At 38.2% G+C, this 19974-nt stretch overlaps 1 protein-coding gene across 1 annotated transcript in view; it reads left to right on the top strand.

Moving 5' to 3' along the window:
* Nucleotides 1-468: 468 nt before the first annotated feature.
* Nucleotides 469-19974, top strand: part of LOC149260982 (Phototropic-responsive NPH3 family protein) — a 118434-nt gene continuing 98928 nt past the window's right edge. Inside the window, exon 1 of the mRNA XM_089421521.1 lies at nt 469-1448. Coding sequence (XP_089277647.1) covers nt 1363-1448 — 86 coding nt within the window. The 5' untranslated portion in view covers nt 469-1362. The remainder of the gene's footprint in view (nt 1449-19974) is intronic.

Raw genomic sequence — 19974 nt, 5'->3', positions numbered from 1 at the left:
AAACGAGAAAACTCTTATCTAAAAAATTAAAACAATATAAATAAATATGTAACACTCAATAAATTGGTTTCTAATTTTTTTCCATCACCTTCGTTCATTTAATATTTGATGTCAAACCCCTCTCTCCTTAAAAATGGTCATCGAAGACAAAAAGGAGGACCTTAACCATGATATGGGAATTCTTTAAATAACAAAACCATGATCCTTAAATACTGGAAAGATTGCGTAACTCACACGTTATAAAGACCATCCAACCCATCACTACTTTCGTCAGTCAGACGTTATATCAGACATGTTGTGTCATTTATAGGTAAGCAAACTACAATGGCTTCAATGCAAACACTGGGCACCATACAATTTTGGGCCCAGCAGCTAAAAGCACAATGGATATTATACATAAATATGTATGACCGTGCAATACTCCCTGTAGAAAACTATATTTCAACCCAAATTCCTTATAAAAAATTTGGGCATCTTCCTCCATGGCAGGTAGGCAGATAGGATGGATAACAAACTGGCCAGAAAAGGAAGTTTCTAAACGTATTCTACATTTTTTGACACTTTGGGACAGGGAAGTGACAGGCAGTGAACCTATCCATGTAATTACAAAAAACACATGATGGTCAATGACATTATTATGCTAAAACAGACAAATGGTTGGCTAAACCAGGCCCCTGACAAAGAGAGCCGCTGCATCAAAACGGTTTATATCAAGAACAGTGCCAGACAAAACGTAAGAAGCAAAGAGGAAATAGAGAAATACTTACCAGCATCTCTGCACAGTGATCCGCTATAAAAAGGAGCTGTCGGCTTCAAATTTTATTGTTATGCACTATCTCAAAGTCTGCTGTAGCACCATGCGAGCTTCAATAGGCTGCTTTGCGTGGTGGGGTTTCCCTGGTGATTTGACTACTACTGGACACGAATTGAACCTTGGTACCCCACTATCTTGCTTTATGTGGTAAATGCAAGATCATTCATGGGGATATAATGATACCCAACAGAGCGTGGGCTTTGTGTGTCTGGTAGTGGGCTTCGTTCCATCAAATGCCCAGTTCCCATTTTTCACTCCTCGTTCATGGTACACGAGTATCTAAGTAGACTGAAGGAGGAGAAGGGGTCCCAGGTCCCCGGCATCCAGGCTATTCTCCATCTCTCCTTCTCGATAAATGTGACCCACCAACCCCTTGGATTCTGGCTCGTAGCGTCCTCGTATGCATGCCATACTCGAAAGTTTGAAATGAAGGAGTTTGCATGGAAAATGTTTGACAAAATGTCTCAACGGACATTGGAGGTTCAGAGAGGGAGGTGAGGCACAGAGAGAGATATCTGCAGGTTGGTGCTTCCTCCTGGCATCCAGGAATGGCAGGGAATGGGAAATCTGATAAGCCCATCCTTCCCAAGCGGTCGACTCGCACAAGCTTCTCCGGTAAAAGAGGCAGTGAATGGTAAGATGCAACTCTTAATCGTTAAACTTGGCAACGATCAGTTCTGTCATTTGTTAACAAAGTTTGGAATCGAATACATCAAAGGAGGTGGTTGATATTAGTATATAAATCCTTGTTTTGCATATATTCCATTATAGCATTCAATTGTTTTGGCAAATCTGCTGAATCTCGGTTGCTTTGTTTGTCATAAAGTGATCTTTTGTTTCAACATATAATAGCCATCATTCCACTGCTATGGTTGTCCTCAAGCTATACGGTCTTACCATATAATTGAATCTCTTGTGGTCTACTTTCCTTGTAATGTTGTCTAGCTTTTTTCTCTTCCCAGCAGGAGAGCTCTGCATCTGATTGCGTGAACAATGGCCAACCTGCACGTGTATATGCTTTTCACTTACAAATTACAACTTCAGTGTAGATTCCCACTGCTAGATACGTTCTATTAAATCTTAAAAGTGGTTATGGTAGACCATTATTTATGAATCCAAGCTCTGTTAGTGCACCTTGTTGAAGGAAGTGGAGTAAAATGAGTGAAAACTTCCTTTACTTCCTGATCTGACAGTTTTTGTGGCAAAAACCATTTTGAAGATGTTGGAGTATTTGTTGCTTGAAAGTAGCAGGTGATGTTCTCCTGATAAGCTTTTGAACAGGTTTATATAACTGTCATGTCATGGTTAATTATTTGCTTTTATGGTGATCAAATACAATATGAATACTGCAATGAGGTGATTAACAAATCAGGGGTGGGTTTGGGGGAGATGACAGAGATGTGCTTTTAACAAGTTCCAGACACTAGAGAGATATTGCTTCTATCTAGTATTTATATGTAAGGTAAAGGAACATAGTTTGTGAAACAAGGTCAGAGGTTCATCAATGCCTTGGATTATGTGATTCACGTTTTATTATAACTACAGCAGTATGCTGCTTCTGATGTCACTCCTTTTTGAAGGTTCTTACTGCTAAGTACTAAGTTTGTGAATGGAGTCATTTGTGTGATGAGTCTGTACATTTCATTGTCCTGACTCATGTTGTCTAGAATGGCCAAAATGACCTTAAATACATGTTCTAGTTTGTTGGCAGAAATCACACATTTTACTTTGTGTTTTACCTTCTTCTGTCTAGTTTTTGAAACACTATTTGTGAATCCCAACCATGCCTTGGTTCAATGTTGAGGTAGTCAGAGCCTTAAGCTATCTACTGGGGATTGCATTCTTGATCTGATCTGCCCTACCCAAGTGTTATGTCTCAAAAAGGGAGGAGGCTTGGAGAAAGTCTGGTTGATTTTGTTGAAATAGTTACTGATCAATCCTGGCACCTATGTTGAAGGAAGTACGTGTTCTGTGGTTTAGCTTCTGGCCTAGGTGCATGTTTCTAAAAGCAGATTCCAAAAAAAGACACCATCCTTAATTCAGTGTAAAAGCTTAGGAGCTATCAAAGAGATTTTTGGTCTTGGAATGGAGACACACAGGACTCCCGCTGTTTTTGCAAGTTCTGGTGTACTTTAAAGTCAATCACAGTAGTGGTCTTCATTTCACGGAGGCATGTTAACAGTATTTGAACTCTACAGCATCCTGGCACTATACATTAAGTTTTTTGAGGTTATCTGAGCTGTATTTACATCTGATAAAAGCTGCATTTATGCAATTTGATTGGGCACTGTTCTCTTCTGTACATTGCTTTTGAAAATTCTTACAGCTTAGGTGGTCATTCAATTATTTTCCAGTCTCATATAATGTAGCCAGATTAATGGCAATTAAAATTGTATTCTGTTGTTGGGTTCATATGCTACAGCCTTTTTCTCGGAAAGATTTGCTGTAAGTTGGGCAAAAGTTATTTTATTTAGCTATTGAAAGGCTTTCTATTTCTTCATGAACGAAATGCAGAACAAAGATGTCAGAAAAAGGCCGCTCTAACCTCAAAAACATGGAGAACTACCTGACAAAAGGCTTTAGTAATTGCAAGGACTACTTGGGTTACACACACACCTCTCTTGTTTAAATCTTGGTTGGAAGGCCTTCAAAGACCATATTTCATGCAGTAGTGATCACTAAAACGCAATTATAGAGCAAAGTTATACAAAGGCCTGCATGCCTAAGCAGTGGCCTTTTGCAACAATTGGCCATATTTGTTGAACTCCATTATACAGCACACTAGCAAATGACGTAAGGAGGGTCGAAACACCCTAGTAGCTAGCTCTCCTTTTTATTCTTGTTTGTGGAGATACGAAGAGTTGATTTCTATGCAAAACTCTTAATATGCAATGGGTTTTGTCATTTTTAAGTGCCAATTTTTTGGTTAGCGTAGGTGCTTACAATTTTCTACTCGTTATTGAGTGGAATGACTAGATTTTCATTGTAGCTATGCTGTATTTTGTGATTATATGAATCCATTTGAAACCATTGCTATGCAGTGCCTTCATATGTTAGTGGCATAATTCAATAACTATTATATGAATGAAAAGATAGTGTTATTGATTGTAGGAGTTGACAAATGAGGGCAATGTAGCCTCATTTGATTCTTTTGATTACTGGCCTTCCATTCCTATTGTTTATTCAATGTCCACATTCTACTTGACATAGATGATGAGCTGAGTTGGGATATTGGGAATCTTCATGTCTTCTAGGTATTAAAGCTGTGCATATTGGAGTCTGCACTACTTGAACAATATAAAAGATACATGAGTGGCCCTTGATTTGACTTCGGAGTCTCACATTTAATTATTGTTTGTCTGTACCATGTAGCGGTAGAAGCTTTCCTGATTGAACAAGGCCTGAGTGTTTTTTCCATTTGTAATGGATGATAGTTCAGATTGAATTGTCTCTGTTGTAAGTCCCAGGGATGCCCAGTTGGTTTACTTCTGGATGATGAAAAGTAGAATTTGAGGGTTTTCAAAGAATCTTTTCTTTAAAATTATTTGCATGTCTTTTTATTTTTTGTAAGCAAGGTTAGTTTGGAAAATTCAATGCAAAATCTAAAGTCCTGTCCCATTAAGTACCATATATCACGTTTGTTAAAATGCCTCCTATGGGTGTTGTACAAAATATGCATGGTAAATGATCTACATCCCTACTTTTATACTCGGACAATGATTATGGTGGTGGTCAGATATAAAGTTGGCCATTTGGTTAGAGGGTACAATATTTTCTATTATGGAAAAACTATGCTGCTTATTGATAATACATTATTAGTGCTGTCATTTAGTTTCTTCATTATTCAGTGGATCCATTTTATTTGGTGGCTTCTTACCTCAGACAGAGTTAAAGGATTTTGTTTTTCTATGGCATCCTATAGAGGTTCTGAAGAACACACAACTACTTACCCAATCTAATCGGGGGTAAGATGGAAGACTGTGTTATTGTCAAACGTTTCTTTTCTTGTTGGTTCCATAGAATTTAATTTTATTTCCACTCCCTTCATGTGCCACAATTGGTGAATTTGTCAACTGTGGCTCAGGGATGTTCATTGTGCCATGATAGATTTGTTAACTGGCAACTCACTTTGATGGAGTCTGTGTAGAGCAGAAATTTATCTCAAGTATCATTTGGAAGTATTCTAGAATCTAACAGAATGAGGTTGCATGATATGAATATTTAGTGCCATTTCAAATCACGTCATTGCTGTGTGAGTACACAATATGCAGCTATAAACCAGATACAATTTAGATCAGAGGTATCAAACTATGACTTTGGAATGCTTGCAAGGGCTAAAAGTTGTATTTCAAATTCATAAAAAGGAAAGTGTCTACAGAGTGGAAATTTCACGATTGCAAGAAAAGTGACTTCCCATGTTAATTGACAAGAAGCTTGTTACTAAAATAACACATGGTATTGAAGGCCACAAAGTTGAAAAAATTCCAAACTATTGTTGTTTTTGGATTTCAAGAAATGGCTTGAGATGCAGATTGGCAGGACTGGTCAAAAGAGGCAAAAATTTTCTCGTTGGTCACTGCATTATCTGAAAAGTATGTAAAATTTTCTAGAATATGAGAAAGTATTTTGCATTGCCCACTCTATACTTTCCCTGGAATATGGTATCACTATCTTTCTGTATTGTATAATTTTTGGCTAGAAGTGTGTGTGGCTAATATCAGGTAAGTTTGTATTGGATAATTTTTAGCTAGAAGTGTGTGTGGCCAAACTGAAACAATCTCTTTTTTGATAAAAGCTTGAATCAAGCAGTAGAATATGTCTCATTTACAGCCTATATTACTGCAAAAATGAGGCTTGTTTTACTCGCAACAAACTGGTTCAGGAGGAATTCTAGGAACTCCAGTTGCTAAAATGGCTGAAAAAATGAGATTGTGAATGCAATACAATATGTTGACAAAAGAAATAAATATGGGTCTTCTAGGAACTCTGTTTGCTAAAATGGTTGAGAAAACAGGAAGATAAAGATTGTCAATGCAACCCAATATGCTGACAAGTGTTGTATTAAATTTCTAGTATACACGATATTGTGAAGAGAGATGAAATGAGTTCCAAAGAAGTGTATTCATGGTTTTATGGGGTGACCATGCAGCATGGAGCATGTCTTAATTCCATTTCATTCAACTGAATGTACAAGGTCCAGCTGACCTCCAACTGGAGAAAAGGTTCAGAAAGCCTGCTGTAGGTCATATTTTGAGTAGAAGTACCTTGGAACCTTGCTCTAGGTTATGCTAAGGTTCATGGGCAAGGTTGTGTCGGTGTGCAAGGATGGGTTTCAGCCTTAGGATATTGAGCATTTCCAGAAGCAGCATAGGAATGACACCTTATAAAATACTAAAGTAAGAGAAAAAGTATACATCAAAGATCTCACAACACAAAACTAAGAAATGGCAACAAAATTTAAATTGCAATCTAAGTCACATGACACGAGGACACATGAAGGACATGTAAATACGAGTATTCGACACGAGATACGACAACCCTGGAAATAGGACACATGGTACACGTATATATATATATATAGTGCCTGATCCATATTTTTTAGAAATTAGAACATTTACATATATGAATCATGATGGTATCTATTTAGTAATTTCCTAATTTAGTATTTACAATTTTACAATTTTAGAACTAGTTAGTTTATTAATTTACGACATCAATGATATTCGCAGTTCAATGTTCATTGTTCATGTTATTAATAATTGTTCAAGCACATAAGAAACTAGAAATTTAGAAATATCACGATTGATAAAATAAAACTAGAAATTTAGAAGTAGAAATTAGATATTAAAACCATAAATTGCATATTTTTCATTAAGTCATCAAAATCAAAATGTGTTACATAGATACCGATGGAATGCCACCGGAAAATACAAAATAGAGTAGATACAAAATAGGTAGGAATATCATAGCTTGTTAGTGGTACTGGTCATGACTCACTAGTCACGACTCTATCAATAGTCCAAATCCTCCTCAAGGTTATAATCACCATCAACTGCCATTGCCATCTGACTTTGCTCCATCCTCCCCCTCTTATGCCCAATCAAAGATCTGCTACTGCATTTGTTGCTGTGGAGGATGACCCCTCAAGGGACTCATCATCAAAAGAGACTGACTTTAACACTAGGTCATTAAGATCCATGTTGGCTAATGCCTCACGAGCAAACACGAAATTGATAGAAAAAAATGAAAAAAAATTCAAGACACGATGCTTTTGTACTTTTGGGATTTTAGTGGGACACGTGTCCTAAAAACAAGACACATTAGTGCATGTGTTTGACACGGCCCAAACATGTGTCCTGATTTTAGGACACATTGAAAATTGTGTCAGACATGCTTTATGGGTCGTGTTGTGTCCAACACGTACAATATGGGACACAAGACCCCTAAGGACGTGTCCTGTGACTTATATCACAATACAATATTTTTGCAACATGAAAATAGACAATTGTTGAAAATTGAAATTGGTGAATCATTGAATTTCCCATTAATAAATAGGATGAAAACAAGATACAGTGCTACAAAATTCCAATGTCTCTAGTGGTCCTTGAAATAGATGTCTTTTTGCTTGTATATCCGCTTCTAGAAGCCACAACAACTTGGCTACTAGAACCTCCAACTCCAACTTGACTTCCTTATGTTGTAGTATGATGGAAGAGGTTGGTCCATTGAAGAGAACATTGATATCTTATCTTCTTTGACTAGTATCCCTATAAGGTTAAGCCTTTTAAAAGCTCAATTTAATTGCATTCTCTTACCCACTTGCCAACCATTTCTTAAATGTTTTTTTCACCTTGGAATAGCTCCCTAAAAAAACTTGTTCTAAAAGTGACTTTGCAATCTGTTTCATCATTGCTTCTAGGTTTATTATGGGTTACACTGTCACAAATTGTAAGAGTGGCCTCTAGGTGTCAACCACCATTCTTTGGGTGAACTTTTGAGCCAAGTTTCCCTAGTTTGGCTTTGGGTAGAACTAACCTAATCTCCTCTTTCACTATTGTTCATTTTGAAACAAAGATGACCAAAGAAGAAAGAGCAAAAACTATTGAACAATGAACTATGAAAGTACTTAATAACAAAGAAAACTACTAGCTACTCATTAAATTGACTTGTCGAGTGCCTTCAATCTAATATATAAACTTTCAAAGTATCAAATTTGAAGTTTGAAGCCTTTGAATGTTTTTTAAAAGCTTCATGTAAGTTCTAAATGTGAAAATGTCTTTTTCTTCTTTTAACAAGAACAAATCAATTTTTTGTTTGAAAAGAGGTTTAAAGTACAATGCACCAACTATAGTTGAGAAGGCAGATTGAGGGCCATAGGGTGCATGGGATTTCGCATCAAGACCTATTTGGACATTTCACTGTATCCATGATCAATTTGATCTTTCACCTACTGTTGGCAAAAGATTGGCGAGGTAATATATCTATGTCATAAAATACCATTACAATCATACATGCTTGTAATACTATCACATGCTTGAACAAAAGGTCGGGGGTGAGTGGTCTTGAAGCAGACTGGTTAAGGAGATGCCAATCCATTTGGAAGTCTCATTATACTTAAGAACATGGAACATGATTGTGGCATATGCTTCACCAAGGATTGACTATCAAGAGTAGAGTTCATAAATTTGGGGTTACAAATGTTGCTTGCACATTTTGTGGTAGGGATGAAATAATTGAACATGTCTTTTGGAGATGCTCGTTTGCCTAGACTTTTCAGGTGTGCTTTAAGGTTGAATTTAACTTTTTAATTACTGCATGCACCAGTATCTTTATGTACATAAATTAGTGGAAATATTTTTTTTTTCGTGAGGAACAATCCCATCTTAATCTAGGGAACTTGAAGCTCATTAAGTAGAATTGGCTTTGCTTGTTAAAATCCAATTCCCTTTTTCTCGCAAAGATGTTGAATCCCTTCCTTTTGGGGCAAAAGCTAATATGCTCTATTTTTTGGTCTCTTTAGGGCAGGAATTTCCTTGTCAACTTGTTGTCCACTTGTCGTAACTTGTATCTCTTTCTGTTCTAAGACGTAACTATTTGCTGCATTAAGTAATATATGGTGCGTCTCTTAGAAAATCCCATCAAAGCCCCAAAACCTAGGGGCCTTTGCACAACACCTCCTCTTTATAATGAAAAATCCTTTTGCACAAGGGTGAATAATAACATCCCCTTGTAGAAAGGGTGTCTAATGGCTTGAAATCTAAAAATGAAGATTTATTAGCTTTGGCCATATTAGTTGAAAGTTTAAATAAACTTTTTTGGCATTGACCACCTAAAAGTTGAGATTAATGGTTGGGGCACTCAATGTCATTTCCACATAGAGGCTACCTTGCGATGGGAGGGATTGAAGGCACCCAACGATAGTCTCTAAAATAGAGAGGGTCTAGCCCCTTTTTGGAGTGAAGTGCCTGAGTTCTAAGCAACACCTCTGATCAATAGGACAACAAACACTCCAATTCTTGGCAAATGAACACCTTTTGATAATTGGGCAATAGTTATCTCCAATGAGATAGAAGGTTTTGTCATATTCAAGGGTGGAACATGAGGGCTCTTCAGAGGTAGGGCCATTGAGCCCAACCTTATCATTAGAACAAAACCTGAACTAGCAAGAGGTTGCAAGAGAGGCAACAAGTAGATTAATATAGAACTAGGGGAGCACAAGATGTTGCTTAGGTGCATGGGCATCAAATTAATGTGTGCATTCTTCTATTCCTATCATACTCCAAAGTGTCTTTCTAGGTGTTGATGAGTGTTTTTTTTATTAAGTGGGTTAATTTTCTTCTTTTAGTGTGTGTGTGTGTGTGTTAGAGCTAAGTTAATGTGGTAGACTTGGGCTAATTGGGACATGTGATCCATCTTGGGCATTTTGAAGATTCCACGGGACATGTTCCTTGCATCCTTTGGTTCTTAGATGGGAGAAAATGTTAGGACATGTCCCACAACTTCAGAGATACATCTTTGTATTCTTGAGGTTGTTTTCTAAGGTTTGTTCATGTTTTCACTTCATTAATGCCATTTAGGTTAGATTTATAAAAAACAATTTTATTCACATTTACGTTGATTTTACCCTATTTCAGCAACATAAAGAAATTCCCATAATACATGGTGAAGTTGTTACGCTTTTCTTAATGTGTTGATTGATGTAAAAGCTCATATGTAGTTTTTGGATGGGGCCATGCATTGATCTTCTTTTTAAGTGTGCGAGTGTGTTGCATATCTTATTATTAAAAGATTAATCTATTCTTGTCCTTACTTGAATACATGCTAAATTGTTTGAAGTCAATAGAATCCAACACTTAGTTGAGCCAAACTTGCTCATGTGTTGTAACTCTTCATAAAACTTGATTGAAAACTTATGTTGAGGTGGGATTGGACATGTTCTAAAGGAAACATCATGGTTTATATGCCCACAAGCTTTCAAATTTGGATCTACGTCATATAAAGTTACATCAATTGTTATTTGACCTTAGAGTTCATTTGCTACATTTTGGGACTTATAGCAATAATAGGGTTCTTTGGAGAAAATATGGGATTGATCTTGGAAAATGGTTGCATATAAGGAAAATTTGAATATTCAAGATTGATGTGGTTTTACTTTGAACCTAAGTTGCACGAAACGCCGAAATGTTTTGGAAAACGGGTACGTTTAGAAATGTCACCTCCCCAAAATGGAAACGTCAGCCGAAACGTCATATATCTATATATATATATATATATATATATATATATAAGTGAATAACACATTAAAAAGGGAATAAGATCCATAGATGACAATTTAGAAGGAAAAACAAGTCTATATTAACTCTACTAGATGATTACATGATGCTGGAGTTTCGACCAAGTTTCAGAGTTTCAGGTACGAGTATGGCCTGAAACGTCAGGTTCCTTGAAGTTTCGTGCAACATAGCTTTGAACTTTGTAATTGATGGTGCCACAAAATCAATTTATTTGAGAAAAAAATTGAAGAAATCTTATCGAAAAGGGAAAAGGAAGCAAAAATGCATTAGTAAAATATGTAGAAAATGAATTTGAGTTTAAGAGATCTAAAGATGAATTCAATAGAGAATGTGAAAAAATATGAAGAAGTTTCAACCATGAAACCATACTTGGACCCTCTTAGAATGATTTGAAATTAAGAAGCAGAGAAGAGGACATCAAATAGAAGCAAAATTGAGGACTAGAGACAATTAGAGATTGGGAGAATTCAAGCTAGAAATGCAAGTAGAGATTTAAGAAGGAAGAAAGAGGTTGATGTACAATGTTCACTTCAATTGCAAAAGGAAAAAGAAAGTCACAAGAAAATGGTTGAAGAAGTTGATATCTAGCTTAAGGAGGTAAAGTCCAAAATAGTGGACTAGAAGAAAATAATTATTGATATTTCCCTCCCAAATAAGTAAGAACAAGCATTGAATATAGTAAGAGGTAATAAGCTAGAAGATAATATTGAAAATAATGGTTTGGAAAGGATAGGATAAGATAGTTTGACCAAAAATAAGTAAACATTGTGGAGGTGGAAAAAAATTAACATCCCCAATAAAGTTTGGAAGCAAGACAAAAAAGGCATGTGTTGACACCTATATTTCCATGGAATTAAATGATGGAACCATGTGTGGATGTGGAATAAAGAGTTCAAGTACACAATAGTAGTATTAATGGCCAACAATTATAACTAAATGTTTAAGGTGATGAACATATATGGAATTAAAGATAAAGTAACTATATGAAGACAAACTATCAAAGGTTGATGTCCATAGGTATTTTTTTGGATGGATGAATGGTTAAGAGTCTAAGACTGATGAAAATTTGATGACATCTCTTATGAAAGATTGTATAGGTGAGATCTTATGCTTCTAGTGAAGCATTCTTGAGAGGGCAAGAATTGTCATGATCCTCTAACAAATACAAGGGATCATTTATAAGTTATATATGGCAAGTTGGGCCAAAATTGGGTCCACATGGGTAGTGAGTGAAGATTTTGTTATAGGAATAATGATATTGTCATTCACAAGAATGTATTTACATGATTATAGGACAATCTTAACTTTTGGGGTCATTTGAAATTTTCTCCTACTTATTTGGAATGGTACAACTTATCATTATCATTGTACCTTGGAGCTAGTTCCCCAACTATTTTTGCTATAAGCAATGCTGATGACTCTATTTTGGGGAATTTTGACACCAATGTTGTCATTGTTCTCTTTTGAGATAGTTAAAAATAATTTTATAATAAAGATTTTTTCCCAAAATGCTCCCAATTATTACATAAATATTCTTCCATACTCATGTAACTTTTCTTGCTCTATGTAACTACAAGTTTTCCTTCCTCAAAATGTAAGGTTCACTATGCTTATTATTCTTGTTATCTATACGTATCGTAGAAAGCTTATTTTCTTGCATTAATGTTTTATTTATTTATTTAATTTTCTTTTACTGGAAGAATTGGCAATTGTGCTGGGCTCATATTCGTGTGACATGGGGTTGATTCTGACAACTACTTGTACAACCCCTAGGTGAACCACATGCACGCTGACACAGGTTTCACAGGCTAATTAGGGGGACTTGAACCTTGAATCTCATACTTTACATAATATTTCATAACACAACCATCACCAATTGAGCTACCTCCTTACCCGGATGCGGGTGTCCACACTTGTTATTAAAAGCCCCATGACACAGCCACATGGACGCAGACGGAGGAGCCAGCCCATGCGCGTGGAGGGCGGTGGTGATTTCAAGTTTTTAAGCTGCAGGACGGCAGCATTAACTTCGACTCAGAGCCGACGGGACACTGCTCTCAGGCGAACGCAGAAGAGGAGAGGTGAGGCATTTATGCCTGGTATGTGGGCGCAGAGTTCTAAGGAGAGCAGGGGAGGCGCCAAAAGCCTCCCACACGCAGCAATTATGGTCATTCTCCTATTAATTGAGACCAGCAATCGTTATCCGGCTCATCGATGGCAGTTTAATATCCTTGGGCATTACAGTGAGCTTGGCTCTCAGGATTTTGGCAAAATGCCGCGGGATAGAGGCATCCCCAGAAGAGGGGGTAGATCTGGCGTGAGAGTTAGTTCGGAAAGGGGCAGTGTGCAGCCCATTTCTCCTGTCAATGAAGCGCCCCCTTCTCCTTCTGACACAGACAATTCTGAGCAGGAATGTTGGCTCCCTCAGGGAACTTATCAGTCCTTCCGTTTTCGTTTCCCAAGTCGCCTGGTTCGCCCAGAGGTAGTGGTGAATTTCTCTGTGTTTATAACGGAGGAGGACCCTAGCTGCATCAATTCGGGTTCCCCCTCCAGAGCTCATGACAGTGATGTCTTTGTCGGGGATATGGAGGGCAAAGTTTACAGAACACGCCGCGATTCTGTGATGTTTGCTCCGAGTGCACTCGCCCAGCCGGCAGAAAATAGGGAGGATTCGGGCAACGATTTGTCCATTCAGGAAATCATGCAATTGCCAGATTTGAATGCTGTGGCAGAAGTCTCAGGCACCCAAGCTCCTCCTGATCCTGAAGACGGGATGGTCATCTGGGTTGATTCTCCTAGCCACGGTGACAGCGTCCAGACGGAATCGACTAGCCAGCATACTTAGTTCACTTCGGTCTGCAATCCTCTGTCTTTTGTCTTAATGTTTTCGCATCTAGTGTCTCTCTCTGATTTCCTCAGTTTTCAGGCTTTATATAGTTACTGCTGCTGGCTTCATGCCATAACAGCCAGCTTTTTTTGCTCCACTCTTTACAATGTAACATGGCACTATCCTGTTAGTTGCCATCATATATCTGTCAGTAGGAGTCTAGGTTCTATAATTTCAAGAAATCATGTGACAGAATGGAATTTTTGGTACCCAGCAAAGGCGGATAGACAGATTAGTCAAGCCTTCTCAGTTCATGGACTGGCCTAGGCCTACTTGTAATTTCTTCAGCTCTGTACATACTTTTCTCTTTTTAATATAGAAGTAGCATTTACTTAGAAAAATAAAAATAAAAATTGAGCTACCTCCTTGGGAGCAATTATGTTATAGCTCTCTAAAGCTTGTTGGTCTATTATGTATCAACATTTTGATTAACCCCCATCTTAGATTATCCTTATTCATTTGCTAATGTAGATCCATACTCTTGATGCATGCTCTTTCATTCTTGGCTTTTTAGCCACCCTTCTATGTGAACTTCAATGGCTTCTAGTTGGATCTTCAATCACCTATCAATTTGTATTTGAATTTTGCAGGCACCCCCCTTTGCCATAATATCTTACAATGTATGTTTGATTTGCCCCTTTCACCCCCTCTATTGATCTCTCCTTCCAAAATATTGGTTAATTTTTGCGGCTTTGTAGCCTATTTAGCCTTCTTTTTTGTGGGATTTCTTTGCATATTTCTTAAAATTTGGTTTCTTTTCACTAATAATAACCTTGTAGACCTCCTTTTGGTGGAAACTCAAAAGCTTTGCCAATTTGGAAGCTAACTCTGGGGTGTAAGTCCTTAGGTTGACATGATGGCATTCTCCCTCACTTTGCTACTAAAATTGTAGATGGTATTGATGTCATGTCTTATGGGACCTCTTCGAGTTGTGGTTGTTATCTATGTGATATATTACAACCATTGTTATAATGGAATATCCCTATGGTTGGATTTCGAACCACCTTAATAATTACTATACTCACCTAAGGGACTGTAGAGATAGATTGACACTCTCTTTAGCTTCTGTGACCTTCGATGGTTAATGGTTAACTTTTGTTTAACTGAGGTTTTGATCTTCAACACATATGAATGTTCTCCCTTTGGATACTAATTCTACTTCTGAGAGGATGAGATTGAGATTCGCATAACTTACACATACCTGCGGGTTTAGTTCTTAGGGCCTTGGTTTAATTTGAGGCATGCTTTCCAACCTTGGCTTAACAAGGGATATGGTTCTCTTACCTAGCTCAAAGGACAATGCTTTCAACTTCACTTCGAAAATATATCTCATCCACAATGCACCTCTTGAACACGATCATTAGGCCCATTTTCCTTTATGGCTTTGAGACTTAGCTTATTGATTGGCTAGGACAAAAAGAGTCCAATCCCTTCTATTATAACACATCATCTGTTGCGAATGGATATTACCCCAATCCATCATCTAGGTGGTGTTTGGGGCCCATCCTTTATGCCTTGAGGCCATCTTCACACTTGTCCCCTTCTTTCATAGAGTCTGGACCTTGGGAGATTATTGGATATAGACATTACTACCTAGATTTTTGCTCTTTAGGAGATATTGGCTCCACAATTGGTCATAATTATTGTTGGTTTGTGGTGTCTTCTTAGTTGCTTCACTTGGTGGCCATTTCTACTGATGGACTTCCCTTTATAGTACTTTTTGGATGCTCTAACTCATTTTCTACCCTCAAAATTGACACCTAAAATGGGTTGTTAGAGAGGATATTTGCAAGGAGTATCTAAGGGTATTTATAGGGACATTCATTGCGCACCCACAAGATCCCCCGTTGTTAGTTTAGAGTGGGATCACATTAGCACCAAGTTGAGATAGATCATGACATCCCATGCCCCAAGGGGCCTTTCCAACTATGCCACTTATAAGAGACAAGGTTGGGGGAACACCTCATTTTTAGATGCCCCATCTATTATGAGATTAGAGGGTGGTTTTGTTGCCTTTATGGGAGCTTGGGAGGTTCCCTCTCCACCTTCTCTTGCTATTCAAACTAGAGATGCTTAAGTCTTTCTAGGAGGGATGTGTTAAGGCATGATTTGTAGACCCTCCTTGGCCAAGTCTTGTAAGGACGATCACTTCTTTGTTCATTATTATCACATTTGTTGGTGGCATCAAGTGGTTAATTGAGGTCCATATCACTTCAGTTCAATGTTATTGCAACCAATGGAACTTGCTAGTTCGATCAGTTTGGAGGCAAAATTGGTTTAACTGGTTGCCCAACTTGGAATAAGCCAATTTTGTATGATGACCCACAAAATTCAAATTTAAAAATAAATAAATTGATGAGTGGGTTATCTCTAATTCAATTGTAGCCCCCCTTAAAATCTATTTAAAGAGACCCCCCTGCCTTCTTTTTCACTCACACTATTTTTTTGAGCTTCTTGAAATTCTTGAGTGGTTTTGGAGAGATATTTGCAAGGCCAGTTTTGCGGGGGAGCGCTCCCCCCACCCTCGCTCCCGCTCCCAATCCGCGCTCCGGGCGGGAGCGGCTCGGGAGCGCGCTCCCGATAAAAAAATTTGCGCTCCCTGCCAATTTAGGGAGCGACATCGGGAGCGTTCGCTCCCGGAGCGAATTTTAATGCTCGGGAGCGATCGGGGAGCGAACGCTTCTGATCGCTCCCGAGCGTTAAAAATTCGCTCCGGGAGTGAATCCCCCGACGCCGGGAGCGATCCGGGCGGAAAAAAAGCCGCAGACGCGAAATTTTTTTCCAATTAAAAAAAAAATTGTTTTAAAAGCCCAATGGGGCAAACAAACATTTCATTATCACTTGTATGAGAGCCAGAGCAAGGAGAGCAAGAGCAAAGGAGCGAGGAGAAGCGAGGAGCAAGCCTGCAGAGAGGTAAGTAACTTAGTAATTTAGTTAGGTAGTAATTTAGGTAGTTTAATTTAGTTTATTAACTATATTTAGTAAAAAAATTATGAATCTAAATTAAATTAATAGATTAAAATTATTAAATTAATTAATCTAAATAAATTAAATTAATTTGCAGATTCAAAACCCTACAAATATCAAACATCATGGACCTGGCTATATTTCTTGGGATTTTCCTCTTCTTGGTCCCTTTTATGGTTATTATGGTGCTGGAGAGTAGGAAACGGAGGGGCCAAAATGAAGAGGGGGATGAAGAAGCTGGAGAAAGTGGATTTGATGAAAACCCCGGTGAGGAGGAGCTGGAGGAGGGTGAACATGACTCTCAAAAAAGTAAACAAGACCAAACCCCATTGTGGAAATATGTTAACAGGCCTGAAGCAACGAAAGGGGGTGGAACCACTAAATTTCATTGCCCCCATTGCAACAATGATTACACAGGTTCATACACTCGTGCCAGAAAACACCTCTGCGGGAAAAGGCCATGGGATGGAGACAAACAAATAGGAATCAAAACTTGTCCAGCGGTGTCAGCAGCAGATAGAGCCAAATACATAAGGGAAGAGGAGGAAGCCCAATACAAATAAAAAAAATCAAGGGGTTTCTTTGAACCAAGCTCACAATCACAAGAACAAAGAACTCCTTCAGCATCCTCCCAAGGCAGTGGATATGGAGGCACAGGGTCATCAAGTTTAAGGCGTAGAACCATATCGGATTTCCTTGATGAGAGGTGTAGGAATGATGTGGATTCTAAGGTTTACAGGTTTCTCTATGCATGTGGGATACCATTCAATGTTCTTTGCTCACCTTATTGGCACGAAATGGTTTTTGCCATAAATGATGCCCCTAAAGGATACAAGAGCCTTGGGTATGACAAGGCAAGAACCACTGGACTTGATCATGAAAAAGCAAAAATATCACATTCTTTGAATAGAATGACAAGTTCTTGGACTGACCATGGGGTGTCCATTGTATCTGATGGATGGACAAATGTAAAAGGCAAGCCATTGATTTCTTGCTGTGTCTGTTAGTGGTGCCATCTTTCTAACTGCACATGATTACTCAAACAAGTTCAGGACCGGCATCAACATTGCAGAAGCATTACTTGAAACAATTGACCGTATTGGGCCATACAATGTCATCCAAGTCATCACTGATAATGCTCCTAATTGTAAGGCAGCAGGAGCAATTATTGAGGATAAATACCCCAACATATTTTGGTTTGGATGTTTGGTTCACACATTGAACCTTCTGATGCATGATGTTGTCAAGAACAAAAATGCACAATACCAATGGATTGGTGATTTGTACAAGAAAGGCAAACAAATGATAAAATTTATTACAAATCATAGCAACACACATGGCCTTTTCCGCAGTCACTCGAGATTGGAGTTGTTGAAGATTGGAAAGACCAGATTTGGTAGCTATTACCTCACCTTCAAGCGCCTTTTGAAGGTAAGAGAGTCATTGGCTAGCATGGTATCAAGTCCACATTGGTAGGTATTAAAGGAAAGGGCTACAAATGCAGCTGACAGGCAAGGTTTTGAACTGGTGGAGGAGGCCACTCTTGATGGTCAGTTTTGGACAAGTGTGAGGCAAGTGTTGGATTTCACCAAACCCTTTTATCACATGATTCAATTTGCAGATAGAGACAAACCAGTGATTGGCGAGGTGTATGAGCAGATGGATACCATGTTGGGGCAAATAAAATGATTCACGATTTTGTGTGTGTACGGTGGAATAAACTTAATCTTCCACTACATTGCTTGGCGTATATCCTTATGCCAAAATACTACTCTACATCTTGGTTGGGCCAACCTGCACCAGGGGGTGGGATTAGGACCAAACCCCATTTAGATGCAGAGGTAACTAGTGGATATTTGCAAGCATTGGAAAAGTTGATACTTGACAGGGAGGAATGTGCAGCTGTGCGCCTTGAAATAGGCAGATACTTCAGTGGCACTGGTTTGTTTGGTACCTTCCATGCAATGGAAGACAGAGACAGATTTGATGCCCTCACATGGTGGGAAACATATGGCGGCCATGGACTTTTGCCAAAATTGGCAAAAAAAGTTCTATCACAGGTTGTGAATACTTCTTCTGCAGAGAGGTGTTGGAGCACCTACAGCTTCATACACAATGTGAAAAGAAACAGACTCAATGAAAACTGAGCAGAAAGCTTGGTTTATGTGCACTACAACTTGAGGTTGTTGAGTCATTACTGTGATCGGGCTTATGAGGATCCCACATATAGAATTTGGGACAATCACCCAGAGGATGACAATTTGGAGGATGGTATAGTGCATCTTGAAGAACTGGAAGAGGAACTTATAAGGGATGAAGATGAAGCAGCTGCAGCTACTGCAACAGACATGCCACCTCCACCTCCACCATCCAGTAGCAGTGCTCGAGGTCCGAGTCTTGTTCCTTTGCTGTCGCCACCTCCATCTACACCCTCACGTGGAGGTTCTAGTTTTGGTCGTCGGTTTGTGCGGGAGACTCCTAGAAGACCACCATGACCTGCTTATACTTCTGGAGATTCTCGTGGCAAGGGCCACATGTAGATTTACAGTTTATTTGTCTTTTCTAGTTTTTATTAGACTTTAGTTTTCATAACTGTTGAGTTTTGAGTCCTTGACTCTTGACTCTTTCATATCATAATGATATTTTTTGTAAACAATATATGACTGTGACAATGAAAATTTGAAGTTTGAAGTTGGCAATTATAACTCATTGGTAATGATTGTGAATTATGAATATGATGCTTCGTGAAAGACTAAAGTTGTTTCATTTCATTTCATTATTCATGTTTCATTTTATAACATTTCATTTCATGTTAACAGTTAGAAGTTAGGACTTAGAAATATCTAAGATATTCCTTCTTGTAATGGTTAACTGTTAAACTTAGCTTACAAGTACAAGTTTGGTGATCAATGATGATAAATGTTATATATTGAATTTTCAATTTTGAAAGCTTGAAGTTGAAACTTTAAGATTGAATTTGATGAATCATGATTCATGAGACTCATTATGTTGCAGTTATAATATGTATTTTACTAACTTGTGGACATGGTTGATGAAAATTATAATTTCTAGAATCTAGATGATTGATGTGATATGGTTCAATGATCAATCTATGTTTTTTATATCTAATTCATCATTCTACATGTTTTTGTTGACATATATGTATCAAAAATTAAAAAATATAAAAAAATATATATATTTTTAAAAAATCGCTCCCGGATTCACTCCCAAACCGGGAGCTTCTGAAAATGGTCGCTCCCGCTCCCCGCTTCCGCTCCCGCTCTCGAGTAACACTGTGCAAGGCTGTTTTGGAGAAGTTCTTGGGAAAATTTGAAGAGTTGGTTGAAGGGATGAGTTTGAGAACTTTTGGGCTTGAGTTTGTTAGGGAGGTTTGGAGCCAATTCAAGGGATTTTTTCTCCTAAAGATTTCAGGTTGTTTTTGGCTTATTTTTGGACGTGATTGAAGGGTTCGTTTCCAAAATTTTGAGGGCTATTACAGGGTTGATTTTTAT

Source organism: Pinus tabuliformis, chromosome 6 (genome assembly GCF_031772625.1).
Source record: "Pinus tabuliformis cultivar Carrire ecotype Pingquan chromosome 6, CPIR1, whole genome shotgun sequence".
Lineage (NCBI taxonomy): Eukaryota > Viridiplantae > Streptophyta > Pinopsida > Pinales > Pinaceae > Pinus > Pinus tabuliformis.
The sequence above is the reverse complement of the archived record's forward strand: the minus strand, read 5'-3'. Positions and strand labels throughout refer to the sequence as shown.